General features: G+C 39.8%; 1 protein-coding gene and 1 pseudogene across 1 annotated transcript; both read left to right on the forward strand.

Moving 5' to 3' along the window:
• Positions 1-6,507, forward strand: part of LOC130884831 (vacuolar fusion protein MON1 homolog B-like) — a 100,280-nt pseudogene extending 93,773 nt beyond the window's left edge.
• Positions 6,508-17,091: 10,584 nt separating this feature from the next.
• Positions 17,092-17,418, forward strand: LOC130884665 (60S ribosomal protein L37-like). Its single transcript, XM_057785835.1, has one exon. The coding sequence runs from the start codon at positions 17,115-17,117 to the stop codon at positions 17,406-17,408; it is 294 nt and encodes a 97-aa protein (XP_057641818.1). The 5' UTR covers positions 17,092-17,114; the 3' UTR covers positions 17,409-17,418.
• The last annotated feature ends 604 nt before the right edge of the window (positions 17,419-18,022 follow it).

The raw sequence follows: 18,022 nt of genomic DNA on the forward strand, positions 1-18,022 counted from the left end.
AACATGAAGAGCTGGCTTGTTGGTGTTTCTGTCCCAGCCAGTATGCCACAGCCAGCAAGCCCCAGAGAAAATCACACAGAGGTCTCCATAAGATTATAAACCGATTGGCCCATTAGCTTAGGCTACTTATAAGCTCTTATAGCTTATATCAACCTAATATTCATATCTACATTAGCCATGTGGCTCAGTACCTTTTTCAGTGGGCCAGATTACATCCTGCTTCTTGGTGGTCTCGACTTGACTGGTAGGAATGGGCTTCCTCCTTTCCGGCATTCTCCTGTTCTCATTACCCCACCTCTACTTCCTATCTGGTTGACCCACCTATACTTCCTGCCTGGCCAATCAGCATTTTGTTAAAATATATGATTGACAAAATACAGACAATTCTCCCACACCACTTCCCCCTCTTTAAAAAAATAAGGAAAATATTCATAGTCCATTAGCTGGGAATGTGGGCGTAGTATTCTAGGCTACTTCCTGCTGGTTGGGGGCATTGATAATCCTATGGGGACCTAAAAAAAATTTAGGGTTATAATCAAGTCCTGACTGCAGTATCCTGTGAGTCTTGATCATCTCAGGCAGCAGTCTTGAATCCGTTCTGGATGTAGAACTCAGACATCCAGGCCATCTCTTCCTACTAGAGATTTCTCAGGTGGTCTTCCTTGATCAAATTGGATTTTCCTTAACTCAGAAAAGGTTTCCACAGCCTCTCATTTCCTGTCAAAACAAAAGCAATAACTCTTCTCCAAAGTAACATACCTTTTGACTTCAATTTTGAAGTCAAGGTGTTTTTTAAATACCTATCTTGGATGAATTCAACAGCATTTATAAGCAAATATTTTTTAGCAGCTGTTGCTCCTTCCTCAGCATTCAAACAATTCAAAGAGAGCATAATAGCATACAGTATCAAGATTCTCTGTGTATTTTCCATCTTTATGTGGCTTTATTTTAATATCTATTTCTTTTATTTTTACTTTTACATTTTGAGACAGGTTCTCTGTATATCTTTGTCCTGGAATAACTCTGTAGACCAGGCTGTCCTTGAACTCACAGAGATCCACCTATCTCTGAGTCCCAGGCATTGAGATTAAAGGTGTGTCATGCCACCCCTTGAAGTCACAGAGGTCAATCTACCTCTGCCCCTTAAAGTCTCAGAGGTCAATCTACCTCTGCCTCCCAAGTGTTGGGATTAAAGGTGTGTACCACCACACATAGAGAAGTCAGGTGTAAGTCTGATAGGTTTACCTTTATAAGTAACTTGGCCTTTTTCCTTTGCAGCTCTTAATATTCTTTCTTTATTCTGTATGCTTTGTGTTTTGATTATTATATGGCGAGGGGATGTTTTTTTTTTGATCCAACCTATTTGGTGTTCTGTATGCTTCTTGAACCTTCATAGTTATATCTTTCTTTAGGTTGGGAAAGTTTTCTTCTATAATTTTATTAAATATATTTTCTGGACCGTTGAGCTGCGCTTCTTCTCCTTCTTCTACTCCTATTATTCTTAGGTTTGGTCTTTTTATTGTGTCCCATATTTCCTGAATGTTTTGTGATGAGAGTTTGTTGGCCTTGCTGTTTTCTTTGATCAGCGTGTTTATTTTCTCTATGGTATCTTCAGAATCTGAGATTCTTTCTTCTATCTCTTGTATTCTGATGGTTATACTTGTTTCTGTAGTCTCTATTCGTTTACCTAGATTTTTCATGTCCAGCCGGCCTTCTGTTTGTGTTTTCTTCTTTGCCTCCATTTCAGTTTTCAAGTCTTGAACTGTTTCCATTATCTGTTTGATTGTTTTTCCTTGGTTTCCTAGGGTATCATTCACTGATTTACTCAATTCTTCAAACTTTCTGTTATACTTCTCAAATCCATTTCTATAAGGGCATTTTTACATGCTGTTTAAGGGCATCAATCACTTTCATAAAGTCAATTTTTTCTACTTCTTAATGATTAAGGTGTTCATGTCCTCATGTTGTGAGGTCGCTGGGTTCTGGTGGTTTCATATTGTTTTTCAGATTGTTGGGTGAATTCTTGCATTGGTGCTGCCCATCTCTTCCTCCAAATGCTCTCCTATGGATCTTCTTTTACAGGATCAGGTCTCTTTGCCTACTGATGTACCTTCCCAGTTATGTCACTCCCCAGTGATGGCTCTCCTGGTGCTCCAGTGATGTCTCTCCTGGTGCCAATATCAGATCTCCGTGCCCAATGATGGCTCTCCCCAATGATGGCTCTCCTGGTGCTGAGATATAACTCTTAAATCTTAATTTAATACATTTCTATTAATCTGTGTCTTACCAAGTGCCAGTGGCTTACCGGCAAGATTCGAATCGGTGTCTGTCTCAGGTGGGAGGATCCATGACTTCTCTCACTCTGCCCTTTTTCTCAGCATTTTGTTCTGTGTTTTCCACCTCCCTAAGTTCTGCCCTATTAGGCCCAAAGCAGTTTCTTTATTAATTAACCAATGAAAGCAACATATGAAAAGAAGAAACTCCTACACCATTTTCCCCTTTTCTGTTAAAACCAAAAGGAAGGGTTTAATTTTAACATACTAAAATTACATATAATAAAAAACAGTTATCAATCAAGAATTACAGTTGTAATATTTATATCTACTTTATCTTTTATCATAACTAAGGAAAACTATAACTATAAATTCTTTAATGCCATCAAAGACTCCAGAAGGATATAATATTACATAAGTAAACAGGAAGTGCATTGTAAGCAACTTCCAAAACTCTAGAATTGACAGAGACATCTCACTGCCTGGACAGTCACCCAAAGTTCTTCTGTACCATTGGGGCATCCATCTTCAGCCTACAGGCCCACAGTATCCAGCAGACTAGACTATTTCATGAAGCAAGAAATTATGAAGACTGTTTAGTCATTTTCTTCCGTATCCTGCAGAATGTCTCACTGTCTCTTTTATGAAGCAGCAACCCTGAATGATCATCTTGCCTTTAGGCAAGTTTAACAGTCATCTCTCTGCAGGTTCTTCATGTCCAGTTTATGCAACAGTCCAAGCAAGAGCAGTTTCTTGTCCAAATGTCTAACCAATTCCATAAGGACCCTCTTCGATGCCCATCTATCTCAGGTAGTAGCTTGGTGCTGCTAGGAGCAGACATGTCACATTGTCATGAAAAGCCCTAAGTTATTAAAAAATTGTAAATGTCATATTCTGTAGTCTTTGAAAAATATGAAGAATACCTTTCCATCTGAAATATATGTATGCACATCTGTAAAATCTAACATGACTTCAAGCTTGACTATTATAGATGATTATCTATTAACCTATATTTCTTAATTATACATTACATTTTTAAAATGAACTACACAATCAAAATACCTTAATCAAGATCAGAAATACATATACATATAACAAAATTGACCTTAAATCATATCATTAAAGCAAGATCCATACCAATACAAATTATTCATCTCTATATAATATCCCCTTTTAAATGTAAAAGAACATTTATAAACAATATTTGGGAATATGGACATAGTTATTTTCCCCCAAACTTCTTCCTGCTGTATGGGGGCACTGTTAATCAGATCTTTCATGGTATATCCTATATGCTAGGTTCATCTCAGTCAGTAGCTGGGTGAAGTAACTTTTTGAGGGTGTTCACAGCGACCTTACAGGAGGCCTCGGTCCATGAAACCATATTGGCCTGGAGGCAATTCACAGTTTTTATCTTCTGTGAAAACAAAAGAGGAACCTCTTTTTCAAAGCACCATATAGTTAGACCCAAATTCTGAAGTGAAGATACCTCATGCTGGTTTAGCTGCTAAATGACATGCAATGAAATGTCTCTCTGTACTTAGCCTCTTAACAGTCAAAAAAGTTTAAAAAAAAAACACAATAATATACACAATCCAAACTCTCTGTGAATTATCCATTCTTATAAGGCTTAATTTTTTTAAATTTTTTTAAACCTATTACTATTTGTACTCTGTCTCTTTAAAGACTTTATCCTTTTTTAAAAGTGTTAACTTTATTTTATGACTGTCTATCTCAGGTTTTACACTGGTTAGTTGACCTCATTGAAGGTGCCAATTGTTTCAAGGAGAGAGGTGGCCCCTTGTTTGTCCCAGTCGCCTGGCTAGCTTACATCTGAACTAATCATAAGGAAGCTGTATTTATTAAAGCACTATTTGACCAATTAGCTCTAACTTCTTATTGGCTAACTCTTACATCTTAATTTAACTCATGCCAGAGGAATAACAGCAAGATTCTAACTGATATCCATCTCAGGTGGAAAGATCCATGGCTTCTCTCACATTGCCCTTCCTCCAAACATTCAGTTCTGTCTTCTCCACCTACCTAAGTTCTGTCCCATCAGGCCCAAAGCAGTTTCTTTATTCATTAACCAATAAAAGCAACACATGAAGAGAACCTTCTGTACCACTTCTACCTTTGCTTAAACCATTTTTCTATATTAATACAATTTTAGGATATATTTTTCATACTGCAATGTACATTTCTACCTCTGATCAAGACACTTATCCATGATTTACATTGTGAGATCATTTTCCTTGTTTATTGCAAAGTTGTTTAGTATAATATTCCAATATGTAGTCTTAGTCTTTAAGTTATATAGGTATTAAAAGTTATAGGTCAATAGTTATCCATGTTTGTCATACTTATAGTTAGACTAATCAGGTTCTTTAGATACATAGAAAATGTATTCAGCCCCTAAAAGATGAATATGGTATGTACTCACTCATTAGAGCACTCTTGCCATAAACCAAGGATATTAAGCCTATAGACATTTATAGTTCCCAAAAGGCTCTTAAGAAGTTTCTGTTGCTACCCATCACCCTCGATTCTCCTTCTTCCCAGGGCTGTGCAGATGGAGTCCAGAGAAGTTAGTGCTGTCCCAGACCCCAGGGCCGTGAGGACTTGGTGGACATGCAGTTCCCCATTGAGGAGGCTGGAAACAATGAAGGGGTTCACTCGAGCATGCAGGATCCTGGAGATGGGGACCTGGAGGACACAGGATCCAAGGCCAAGGACCAGCCAGCCAGCCTCCTACCACCTTTGCTTCAGGCTGAGGTCTTATCAAGCACTTGTGAGCCCTGGAAAACTGCAGCTTCCAATAATAATCTCCCTGGAGAACCTGAACATAGCTCAGAGGGCCATGGAGAAGACCCCAATGATGGGGACCCAAGTGATGAGTACTGGCGCAGCCAAAGGAAGCACGTGTTTGTGCTTAGTGAGGTAGGCAAGCCCATCTACTCACTGTACGGTAGTGTGGAGGCCCTGTCTGCCACCATGGGTATGACTACAGCCCTCGTGCCCTTCGTACAGAGTACAGGAGATGCCATCTGAGCCATCTACGCCGAGGACCACAAGCTGGTATTCCTGCAACAGGGCCCACTCCTGCTGGTGGCTGTGTCCCGGACTCCACAATTGGCAGCGCAGTTATGGGGCGAGCTATTGGCAGTGCACACACAGATTGTGATGAGCACATTCACACGTGCAAGCGTGCCTGCATCTTTGCACATAAGCAGAACGATGACCTCCGTTGTCTGCTGGCTGGCTCAGAGCACAGACTGGACCAGCTCCTGGACAGTGTGGAACAAGACCCTGGTGCCCTGTTCCTGGGTGCTGTGCGCTGTGTGCCTCTGGCCCGTCCACTGTGGGAGGCCCTGCTTCGCTGTACAGTCCCGGGCCTGTCCCTGTCAGTGCTAGTTGTTGGCGGTCGACTGATAACAGCAGCCCAGGAGAGGAATGTGCTGGCTGAGTGCAGACTGGACCCAGCTGATCTGCAGCTGCTACTTGACTGGGTGGGTGCATCTGGCTTTGCATCATGTGAGGCATGAGCACCTGTGTACCTGCCTCGCTTCAACCCAGATGGTTTCTTCTATGCCTATGTGGCCTGCCTGGATTCCATGCCTGTCTGCCTGCTACTGCTTGGTACCAACAGGGAAGCCTTCCATGCCATGGATCCCTGAGGGCACTTGGTTGAAGATGGAATGCACCACCTTGGTGCCCTGCATACCTATGGGGAGGCTGCCAACTTCTCTAATAGACCTACAGCCAGTGCCCCTGCCTACAGTGTGCAGGCTGTAGGAACACCTGGCCTCCGGCATTTCCTCTATAAACCACTGGACATCCCTGACCAACACTGCCAGCTACCACAGTTTACCAGTCCTGAGCTAGATGCCCCGTACAGCCGCGAAGAAGAGTGACAGCGACTGTCCGACCTGTATCACCGCCTGCATGCTCGCCTCCACAGCACCTCCCGGCACTTGCGCCTCATTTACCACATGGCTGAGAAGGAGACACTGCTGGCCTAGGTGACCTCCAAATTTGAGCTCTATACTTGACCCAGCCCCCTGGTGACCAAGGCAGGTGCCATCTTAGTGGTGAAGCTCCTGCGCTGGGTGAGGAAGTAAGAGGACCAGCTTTTCATCCGTTAAACCCCCCCCCCCCCCGCCGCAAGCACTCCACACCGCCCTCCACCTCAGTGGACCAGGCTCCCAACAGTGGCTTGTTCTCTGGACTCTGACTGACTGCCGGAGTCACGTTTGGCTTCTAAATTCTGTCTCTGGAAATGTGGGTAGAAGTTTGTGTGGGGCTGGTCCTGGGCAGGTGGGCAAGATCTCAGGGTTTACCCATAACTGGGAGAAGGGGGACAGCAGCTAGGGACACAGGTTGCTCTGCGAGCCCCCTTATGCACCTCCACATCTAGGAAAGTCAAAAACCTCCTTTTGCCCTCTGCTTCACTCCCTTAACTAACCTGAATGCCACTGCACCCTTTACCAGCTGACGCCCCCCCCCCCTTCCACTGCTCTTCTAAGCAGCACAGGTTTCTCTTATGTCCATCTTCCAAGCAGAGCTGTGACTGGGCTGAGGCTATCCTCAGGGTAGGGGTGAGTAACCACAAGGGCTGAAGAATTTGCTGTACAGGACTGACTAGTCTATGCTTGAAACCAGCCTAGAACTGTTTAAAGAAAACTACAGAAAGGGCCTAAAGTTGAATCCCACAACACATTCCTCTGTTCCTCTGTCCTTCATGCCCTTCTTTTTTCTCCATCATTTCCCCCTACCAGAAAAAAAAAAAAAAAAAAAAAAGTCAAGCCCCACCAATTCGGGCTGTTTCTTACATGAATAATAAGTTTGCCTCCATTGTCCACACATGCCACATGACTTCACCCAGTGGCTGGGATGCAGCTTTGCGAAGATGCTCCTAGCCTCCAAGGCGTCTACTCAAAAGAGAGATAATTTTCTTTCATCCCTTTCAGTGGAGATACGTGGACGGGACAGGGTTTGGAACTCTGTTGTGCTGACCCTCAGCACGAACACATTTTTTTTTTCTGGACGTTGGCCACTTGTAGTAGCAAGAAATGAAGAACCCTTAAATAGCTTGCACGCACAACCCTCCTCAACAGCCAACTACCTTGCTTCCCCAGCCTTGTTTAGCATAGAGCCCTGTAGTTGTATACATTCTATCAGTTGCGTTGCAGATGTTCTGCGCTTGCTCAGTGCAGATACCTATGTCCCCCCACCCCCTGGTTTCCTACAATCGCTGTAGTGGCACGTGCTGCTTTTCCCAGCCACTGTTTTTCCACATGCGCAGATGCTCCACGTTGGGAAATGGCTGCCGAGTGGCTGGGAACTGAGGAGACTGAGGACGCCTGAGGTAGTGAGGGCCCACAGGGTATAAGGGAGAGAGGCTTTGGACCAATATAATAATCGAGAGTAGTTTTTTTTAGGAAAAAAAAATGTTTTTAGCCTATTGAGATTTTTAACTTCCACACAGTGGAAATAAATAACTTGAGTATTCTCATCACCTAGGTTAACTTGCCAACATTATTGACACTATTAAATACTTCGGCGGTTCTTTTCAGCATCCATTATCTATTATCAGGAAAAGATAGTGATGTTCTCACAAAACTGCCCTGTTGCTATAGCCAGCCTAGATTATTCCTACTTTGACCATTCAAGGCCCTTGAGAATGGTTTTCTCACAGTTTTCAGATTTGTTTTGATTTAAGTAATGAAGCTTCTCCCCTCATTGGGGTCAAGGAGATGAAGTTGAGCCTAGAAACTACTGGAAATTGCAGTTCCTTCAGAAGAAAATGTGTATCATGGTAAATACACCAGAATAGCGTTTTTGTTTTATTACAGAAAATTCCCAAGCATTCTAAAGTAGAGAAAATAGCATGAACAGTGACCCTGACCCTGTTTCAATGGGTTCAAACTTTGTCTTCATATTATATCCACCTTCCCTTCCTGAGCACCAGGTCTTTCACTGCACAACCAAGCACGGCGGCATCTTGCTAGACCTGTCTATTCAGATTCCAAAACAATGGGTGTGACCTTCAAGTACAAGACCTGCAGTTTCCCTTGGCACCCAAAACACCTACTTGGTGCTTGATACACGATTTATTTTTTCTTTTATTAAATTGGTGAATGATGGAATCATTTTAACAGAATCCGTCTTAAATTATAGTCTCATGTTGGGTGACCATTTTCAAAGAAGAATTAAAAATCAGACAAAAGTGAACCTCACGTTGTTGAGAGGTTGGTACAGCGCCACAGAGATGTAAAAACTTAGCATCAAACTTTCAAATTCCTCATGTTCAATGAGGGACTTCACTGGACCTGGAGGAAGTTGGAATGAATATCAGGTTATGTTTCTTTGCCATTGAATTGGGATTAGAGGGATCATACTTAGCACCAGTGGCATACAGGCCTTCTAGTGGAGGCTTAGGTTTTTAACAGATGTTCTTCCACATCTGTAGCTTCCATGCTAGGTAATCACAGGAGATTGAATACCCAAACACATGGACCAAGGGTGATCAATGGTGACTTACTGACAGAGGCAAGGATACAAGAAGTGGCCACAAAAATGACCAAATCTAGGGAGAGTCATGTAGATTGTAGAGTTTTGAAAGAGGTGGGAAAAAACATAATTTTCAGTTGATATGATTGTTCATTTATAAAAGATGAGCTCCAGAATTTTTATTTTTATTATTGAGTAGTTAGGGTTGTCAAGAACAGCTTCCTGGAAGGTGTCTGAGGTAAGCACACTTTGATAAATGGTTAAGGGCCTTGGATTTGGGGAAGGAGAGCAAATTGAGGCCTCTTGTGATTCATTGTTTTATTTATCGCCTAGAAAACTAGATAGTAATACGTAATTTAAAATTAAGAGAGAAAGGTAAAGTTGAGCAGCACCTGAGAATTATACATTAGCATCAGAACAATGTTATCACCCAGGTTTTAATGGCTATTTTGCAGTTACTTGGAGTCTCTGTATATAGGAAATATGCACTGGAGTATTGAGTATTAATAGGTCATACTATCTGCAGCTTACAAATGAAAAACACTCAAAACACGGCGGAGCTGATAGAGTACCACAGCCTATTTCTACGACTTTTGTGTACATCTGAAATAATTTCAAAATAAAATGTTAAAAGGGAAAAAATATTAACCCTAATACTATTTATCCAAATAGCTAATATAGTATAGGAGAATATGTTGAAATTACATGTGCCATCTCTCTAGTTTCTCTGCTGTTCATGTGCTCTACAAAAAAATAAAATAAAAACATAATGTCCTACAAAAATTATGTCTGTGGTGGCGTAAATGAATGCAGAACGATTATAAAAATATATACAGCTTTAATAAGGAAATAGACTTACAGGACCACAGGTTCCCGCAGAGAACAGGAAAAGCAGAGCAAAAAGGGCTGCTGGGATCACGCCCGGCAGATTTATCAGTAAACATTAGCCCAAGGCGAACACGCCCCCAATGGGTGGGGCTATATCCCTACATATGTCAGTAGAACGCCATTAACAGAATACATAAAGTGATTCAATATATTTGTTGGCATGCAATTTCCATTTGCTGTCTCTCCTTCTGAAACAGAGTGACACTAGAGTAAGAGGAAACTGAGATAAATAGTGTTATGAACCTATGAACCACCATGTGTCATGAAAACCATTCCCAGGACCTCTGCAATATCAGAACATGCTTTTAATTACTGAGCCATTTCTGATACAGTGCCAACAAAAGGTCTTCACTGGTATGACCTCTTCTAACAAGAATTAATTTACAGGAAATATACTTACATAGATTTTCACATAGTGTTGAGATTTCAACTCACAGATATTGGGGAAAAAACAATTTTCAGACTGTTCAATGACCAAGGCAAACCCAACAGTATCACTCTCAAACACGCAAAAGTCCAATTAAGTAAAGACTGGTTAAGAGGAAGACCTTATTTATTTATTTATTTATTTATTTATCTATCTATTTATTTATTCCACCTCCTCCCATCCTCCCATTTCCCGCCCACTCCCCCCACTTCCCCTCCGCCTCACTCTCCAGTCCTAAGAGAAGTCAGGGTGCCCTGCCCTGTGGGAAGTCCCCCCTCCCTCCTGGTCTAGGAAGGTATGCATCTAAACAGATTAGGCTCCCAAAAAGCCAGTATATGCAGTAGAATCAAAATCAAAATCCGGTGTCATTATCATTGGCTTCTCAGTCCACCCTCATTGTCAGCCACATTCAGAGAGTCCAGTTTGATCACATGCTCATTTAGTCCCAATCCAGCTGGCCTTGGTGAGCTCCCATTAGATCAGTCCCACCGTATCCGTGGGTGGACGCACGCCTCGTGGTCCTGAGTTTCTTGCTCATGTTCTCCCTCCTTATGCTTTTCATCTGGGCCTTGGGAGCTCAATCCAGTGCTCCATTGTGGGTCTCTGTCTCTATCTCCATCTGTCTCCAGATGAAGATTCTATGGTGATATGCAAGATGTTAATCAGTGTGGCTATGAGAGAAGGCCAGTTCAGAGGAACACGTTTTTACAGTAAAGTAAATCCAATTAATCAGAAACACATCAAAGTCAGATGGGAAAGGCCCTACATTTTGAAAAAGTTCTTGAAAAGCAAATGATGACTCTCAGGACTGTAGTGTTATTTCATTTGTATGTTAGTAAATAAAGCTTGACTGATGAAGAAAGAGTAAATAGCCACCCTGACCAGCCTTATAAACCATGCAGTGGTGACACACACCTTTATCCCAGTAGCCAGACTAGTTTTCCATATAAACCAGGTGGTTGTGTTGCATTAATTTAATTCCATTGCTAGAGAGAAATATAACTTGGAACAAGAGAACTCTCAGTACATCTCATTTGGAGGACTCATTGAGGCCAGATTGCCATTTTGGACTGAGGTAGATGTAAGAGCCAGTAGCTGGCTGTTTTGATTTTCTGTCCAACACACTTAGTTTTCCTAGAAATGCAATTTAAAACTGTGAGGATATTCCATTTGAGATCATTCACAACAGTCACCATGATTTGAGAAATCATCAAGAAAGACTACTTTGAATGTGAACAAAGAAAGACATTGAGAGTGAAAACTGATGACAAACTGGACTCATGTCATGAACATCGATACTGAATCTTTGCAAAAGTTAAAAATGGAGTGTCCATATGTGCTGGTGCCATACAGTGTGCATTTTCCATAGTTCAGTAATAAACAAGATATGAAAGTTATTTTGAAACGTCATGAATTTAAATTCTCCATGAGTATAACCAGACGAGCAACAGCTGTGTCGTATGGGAAAGCCAATTATCAGCTCTTTCAATCACTACAAGTTACTTATAGCCTGTTGCATGATCTGTATTACTTAGGCCACCTTAAATATTAATGACTGACAGTGTTCCTCCTCAGCTCCTCCACAGATTTTGTTATTTCTGTCGAGTTCCTTCGTGATATTTTGCTTGCTTGAGAGAATAATCTCTTTCACAAGTTGCTAACGCTGATAACAGTCAAGAAAAGGTCTTACATTCTGTGATAGTTGGCAAAATTAACTTCTTCATTCCAGGACCCACGTAGCTAAAACCAAGGCTTAGTTCTTCCAGAACAGTCAATTCCTCAGTTGCCCACACATGTACATGTATACCTAGCTTTCTCCTCCCCTCCTCCCCTGACTTTCCCAGAAAAAAAGTTGACTAAGGCCAGTCCTGGTCAGGACCCCTCATCTCCAAATGCTGCTCCTTTTGTATCTGCAGACACTAGAAAACTATCCTGACAATAAAGATTGGGTCTTATTCACAACAGTCAGCTCTTTCCTGTCTTTAACATTAAACTCCATTATTCCTGTGAGAATCTCTCTGTTTTACATAGAACCATAGAAAACTATCAAATGCAAATATACTACCCATTCACAATACATATGTTATCACCTTACAGGGTAAAGAAAATTCCCAACTGCTTAAACTACAGAGTTTTACCATCATCTGTAGCAAAGGACATTTTTTAGTGATGTTTGTTTCTTAAAAATGAACTATCAAGAACATTGATATGCACAGCACAGGAAAGTGTTCCACATGGATGAAGGATCATCTAAATTTACATCCATATGGCCCCTCCTGATTTACCTCATCCAAATATTCTTCAAATTTCTACCAGCCCCACATAAAACAAACCCAATTACAAAATCCTGATATTGTCTCAGACATGAATGGCAGCTAATTGTTTTTACTGCTTTGTACCTCTCATGTTTGTATGTTGCTTTCATTGGTTAATGAATAAAGAAACTGCCTTGGCCTAGTTGATAGGGCAAAACTTAGGTAGGCGGGGAAGACAGAACTGAATTCTGGGAGGAAGAAAGCAGAGAGAGATCTGTCATGGAGCCACCAGAGTCAGACATGCTAAATCTTTCTCAATAAGCCACTGGCTCGTGGTAATATACAGATTAATAACAATGGGTTAATTCAAGATGTGAGAGTTAGCCAATAAGAGCTAATGGGCAGCCTTTCTAGGTTCAAACAGGCTGTCATTCTTGTTTGTACCTGTTACTATGCATCCATGCTTGATGTCTTAACTCCCTGCAGAACTAAACAAAACTCTCAGTTTGGGATTATATACATGGTTCCACATGTGTGTAGCAACATAAATGGAGGTTTCACTTAATAACAGATGCTATCCATCTTTAGCCTCAATGACAGTTAGAATAAAGACAAAACTATACAAGAGTGTATTGAAGCAAAATCCCCCTTAATCACAACTATCAAGTTCAGAGTCACAGTTTTATCAAACTAGAGCTTAAACAATAACAAACCCTCACTTCTAGTATCTGGACTTTGCCTGTATCACTTCAACACTGCTGTCCAAATATCATGTTGTAGCATTTAGAACTGAGGGTACTGACAACCTCCTCCCCACTATATCCTGTTAGGCTAAAGTCACAAACAAAAATCAGGGATGTAAGATGTCCCATTATGTCTGGTCAGGTCACCAGTAAGCACCTGGAAGGTGCCTTTGTTCTGCCTTCGTATAAAGACTCTGGCTTCACTTCTCCCAGCACAGACTTGGAAGCAACTCCAGAGCCTCCTCCAAGATGCTGGTGGTCCTGCTCACAGCAGCCTTGTTGGCCCTGAGCTCAGCTCAGAGAGCAAATGCAGGTATGAAGAGGGACTGAAAGTGGTAGAGTGAAATAGGAGTTGGTCAACACATGAAGTTCAGGCTTGTGAGGAAAATAAAAAAACAAATAAGAAACTGAGGCACAGTGTAAGAGAACAGATATTAGAATATTCATATTATCATTTTGCACTAGATCTTAGACTTTGCTTATAGCATAACTTAAGAAACAATCCGTATAGCAACATAACATGAGTGCATTTGTGAAAAGACCTTTTTGGTGGGGAATGATGAACGGGAGCATGATCAGTCGACAAAGGGAAACTCAGTGTTCAATTGTGAAAATGCTGGCCTTGCTGTACAGAAGATAGAAAAATGAAAGAAGTGGATACATATTGGGGGTGTTTTTAAGAAAAGGAAAAATATGTTAAATTAGGAAATATCAGGGAATAGGTTTTTGGTTTTTTTTTTTTTTTTTTTGGTTTTTTGAGACAGGGTTTCTCTGTAGCTTTGGTGCCTGTCCTGGAACTAGCTCTTGTAGACCAGGCTGGCCTCGAACTCCCAGAGATCCACCTGCCTCTGCCTCCCAAGTGCTGGGATTAAAGGCATGCGCAATTGTTAGTGTATATGTGAATATGTATGATGTGAGTGAGAGTAGGAAAGAGAAAAGAGAAAAAAAAATAAAGAGAAAAGAGAAAAGCACAAACACACCGAGACCAACTCACACGCACACAAACATACACACACAAAGAAAAAGAAACAGAGAGAAAGAGAAAGAGAGAGAGAGAGAGAGAGAGAGAGAGAGAGAGAGAGAGAGAGAGTTTGAAAATTTCTTCACATTTCAATCAGTGGACAACATACTGTCACCAAGAATTCTATTTCTGCAAAGTGATTCCAAGAACTTTAATTAAAGTTATCACACAAGTACTTTTACCCACTGAGATAAATTACTGAACATACTTAGGTATTTTAATGACTGACATACACTACTCAATGGACTATACATAGTATTTAAAACAGTGTTTACTTTTATTTCCATTAATGAAATGCCTAGAGATATATCGTTTGAGAAATAAAGAACATGAATAAAAACAAAAAGAAAGTAAACCTATCAGACTGAAATTCCCAGTTAAAATGAGAAATAACTCTATGTGTTGGCAGGGTTAACAAAGAACAAAATATTGATTGCTACTGATCACAGAAAACATCTGGGCAGCAGTGCCAGCAACATTACCCAAGAATAAAATTCTACTTAGAGGGCAAGAAGATGTAGTTGAAGCCTATCTTTATTTGCAGCTGGAAAATGTTATAAGTAACTTTCACTTATTTTGTGCTTATTTTTTAGCGATCATCTATGAAGCCTCTTCTTCTCAGCTCTTAGGTAAAGCCGGATCCATCCTCTATTGAACTTCTATGCACTTTACTTTTGTAATTATTTAGTTCTGAAATATCATATCATTTTGTTGGTTAAAGAAACTAATATGTGACACTTTCCACTTAGATACGTAGGAAAACTTCCATACGTTGTGTCTAGAACCAAGAGGGAAATGCACCAAAAAAATAGGGAGCCAGACTTTTATACCAGGAACATTTTTCTAATCCACATGTTGAAGCAATGGCTTGCATGTGATGAGCATACTAAAGTCCTTGTGCAAAATCTTCCATGGTTCTATGGGTTGCTCAAAGAAAATTTCTCTCATCTGGATTTCTAATAAGAAATATATGCTTGCACACTACATACACAATTTCACAAATCCCATGCTCCCTCATTTTTTAAAACTTTTTTTCACACTTAGCTCTGTATCCGTAGCTGACTAGTACATACAAATGCACTGCATGAAAAGTGAAAGGAACAACTTTTAATATCTTTCAAACATTTCTTTCTTGTTCTACACATTGTTACAGAACCCTGAACACCATGATATATTTAAGAATAGGGCATTGCTGCTACATGATGCTACTCTGCCTAATTCTAGTTAATATCACTGAAAAGTCCTTCCCATTTCATCATTTTGGTGTGAAAATTATAAGGAACACATATTCAACTTTAATACAACAAATATAAAAACAAATATTTGTCCAAAGAGATGAAACATAAGAAAGTTCTGTAAATACTTTACAAATTATGTTTCAAGAAGAATCAGAGGCTGCTGAGACTTTGATTTCTGTAATATGATGGTTTAGAGGCAGAAGAAGTAGATGTTGCACAATATTTCAGGGCCCAAGTTGGTTTAGTGTCACTTTTTAGTAACATGTACCCTTCCTGTTGTTGTAACTCTTTACCAAATTGAACAAAAACTTTCAGCTAACACTATATACATAATTCAGTAAACAATCATAATACGGTAAATTCTATTGACATGATAATATAATAAATACACACTCTTCCATGATAAATTAATTACAAAACAATTTATTCTGTGTCTTTACTACACAAAGTACATGTAGAAGTCAGAAGAAATTCACAAAAAGAAGTTGAAAACAGATGTTAAGTAAATAAATGAAAGTTCTTGTGATACTTTTGGTTGTTGTATAGACTGCGGCCCTTGATTCTTTTTAACTACTTAAAAATATTCCCTTTCAAAGTAGCTTCCAGCTGCCTGAGACTTAGTTACCATAAAAACCATAACTACTTTTCATAACATTATGGTTCCTTGTTAAATGGAAATTCTCTGGGTGTAAGAGGTGAAATTTACATCTTAGTTTGGATGGTAACACAAGAAGTAATTTGTCTTTTGAAAAAAAAGCAGTAAAGAAAATCTAACATGATGGAAAAGACATTAATATGCAATAGACAATAAAAAAACAAGATATTCGAATTAAGAATCATAAAATATCAGATTGTTGAAGAAGTATTATTTACATATTTCCCTTATTCCCATATTAGAACATTGCCATAAAATTAAAGTTTGATCATTATTGCAAAATGATTAAAAGGGTAATATTTTCCAAGTTGTGTGTGTGTGTATATATATATATATATAATGAAGTTTACACGAATTAAGAAAATTTTTCAGATGAAACAATGATTTATTAGACATACCATGAACTTACCCTATAAAACTCTTTATATCACCAAAATTGGAGGAGGGAATACATTATTTGAGAAGCTTCAGAATACAAACTAGATAAAACACTGACTGAAACTCATATAGACTACATAAAAAGCAATCACCTCATGTCACTAGATAGAGTTTCCAGCTATAATACTTTTAGGGGATCAATGCCAAGGACTCTTGCATGTTTTTATTCCTTGTTCTGTTGATTCAGAGTCTTAACTCAGGAATCTTACTTGGGAAATGGCAGTAGCATTGACAGTGGCAACTCATTCTGCTTTACTTTTTGTGTCTTGGTGGAGAGAGAGAAGCCTTTCACTAAACCATTGCTGAAAACAATTCATACCTGTTGGTTTGTTAAAATCTTAATGAATCTGATGCCACTTGTGGATCAATGACAATCTTAACCTAATACATTGCCAGAACAATGTCAAAAATGTTTCGGCTTTATTGGGCCACTGTCTACTAAAGTAGAATCAGAAAAATACTATATACATTAACAGAACAATTTAGCAAAAACACCACACACAAAATAGACATTCAAATAACAAAAGAATTGCTAGACAGCAACTGAAATGTGTTGGAAAACATTTTAAACATCTTTCTGCACTTGGGAAAGGTAATAAGCATAAAGAGTCAAGAAAAATCCTTAACTCTTCCGGTCTCTTTGGCCTCGGCGGCAGAAGCAAGATGACGAAAGGAACGTCATCCTTCGGAAAGCGTCGCAACAAGACGCACACGTTGTGCCGCCGCTGTGGCTCTGAGGCCTACCACCTTCAGAAGTGTACCTGTGGCAAATGCGGCTACCCGGCCAAGCGCAGGAGAAAGTATAACTGGAGTGCCAAGGCTAAGAGACGAAACACTACCGGGACTGGGCGGATGCAGCACCTAAAAATTGTCTACCGAAGATTCAGACATGGATTCCGTGAAGGGACAACCCCTAAACCCAAGAGGGCAGCTGTTGCAGCATCCAGTTCATCGTGAGGATTTCAATCTGTCATGAAATAAATGTTCTGGTTTCCAAAATTAAAAAAAAAAAAATCCTTAAGTAATATAGATGGACTATATTTTAATTTAAGAATCATTAAATAACAAAAATCAAAACAAAAAAAATCAAAGAAGACTCAACTCCATAAAGATATGGGTGAAACAATGTCTGGACATTTAAATGTAACTGTAAAATAGTTCAAGTTCTTCATAAATTGAGATTTTAATGAAATAAAATGCACAGATTTAATTTTTTGAAAAAATTACAGCAAAGACTAAAAAGTAACGACATCTTAAATTTTGCAGGAAAATGGATGGAGCTAGAAAACATCGTTTTGAGTGAGGTAACACAGAAATAGAAAAAAAATATTACATGTACTCACTCATAAGTGGGTTTTAAACATCATGCAAAGAAAACATATCACACATCTCCATCCCACATATCACAATCCCAAAGAACCTAGACAACAATGAGGACCCTAAAAAAGACATACATAGTTCTAGTCTACATGGATAGTATAAAAAGACAAAATCTCCTGAGTAAATTGGGAACATGGGGACATTGGGAGAGGGTTGAAGCAGAGGGGAGAGGCAGGGAGGGGAACAGTGAA

This window comes from Chionomys nivalis, chromosome 1, assembly GCF_950005125.1.
Source record: "Chionomys nivalis chromosome 1, mChiNiv1.1, whole genome shotgun sequence".
Lineage (NCBI taxonomy): Eukaryota > Metazoa > Chordata > Mammalia > Rodentia > Cricetidae > Chionomys > Chionomys nivalis.

Coding starts and splice junctions, on each gene's coding strand:
- LOC130884665 (XM_057785835.1), top strand. CDS start 17,115: ATGACGAAAGGAACGTCATCCTTCGGAAAGCGTCGCAACAAGACGCAC.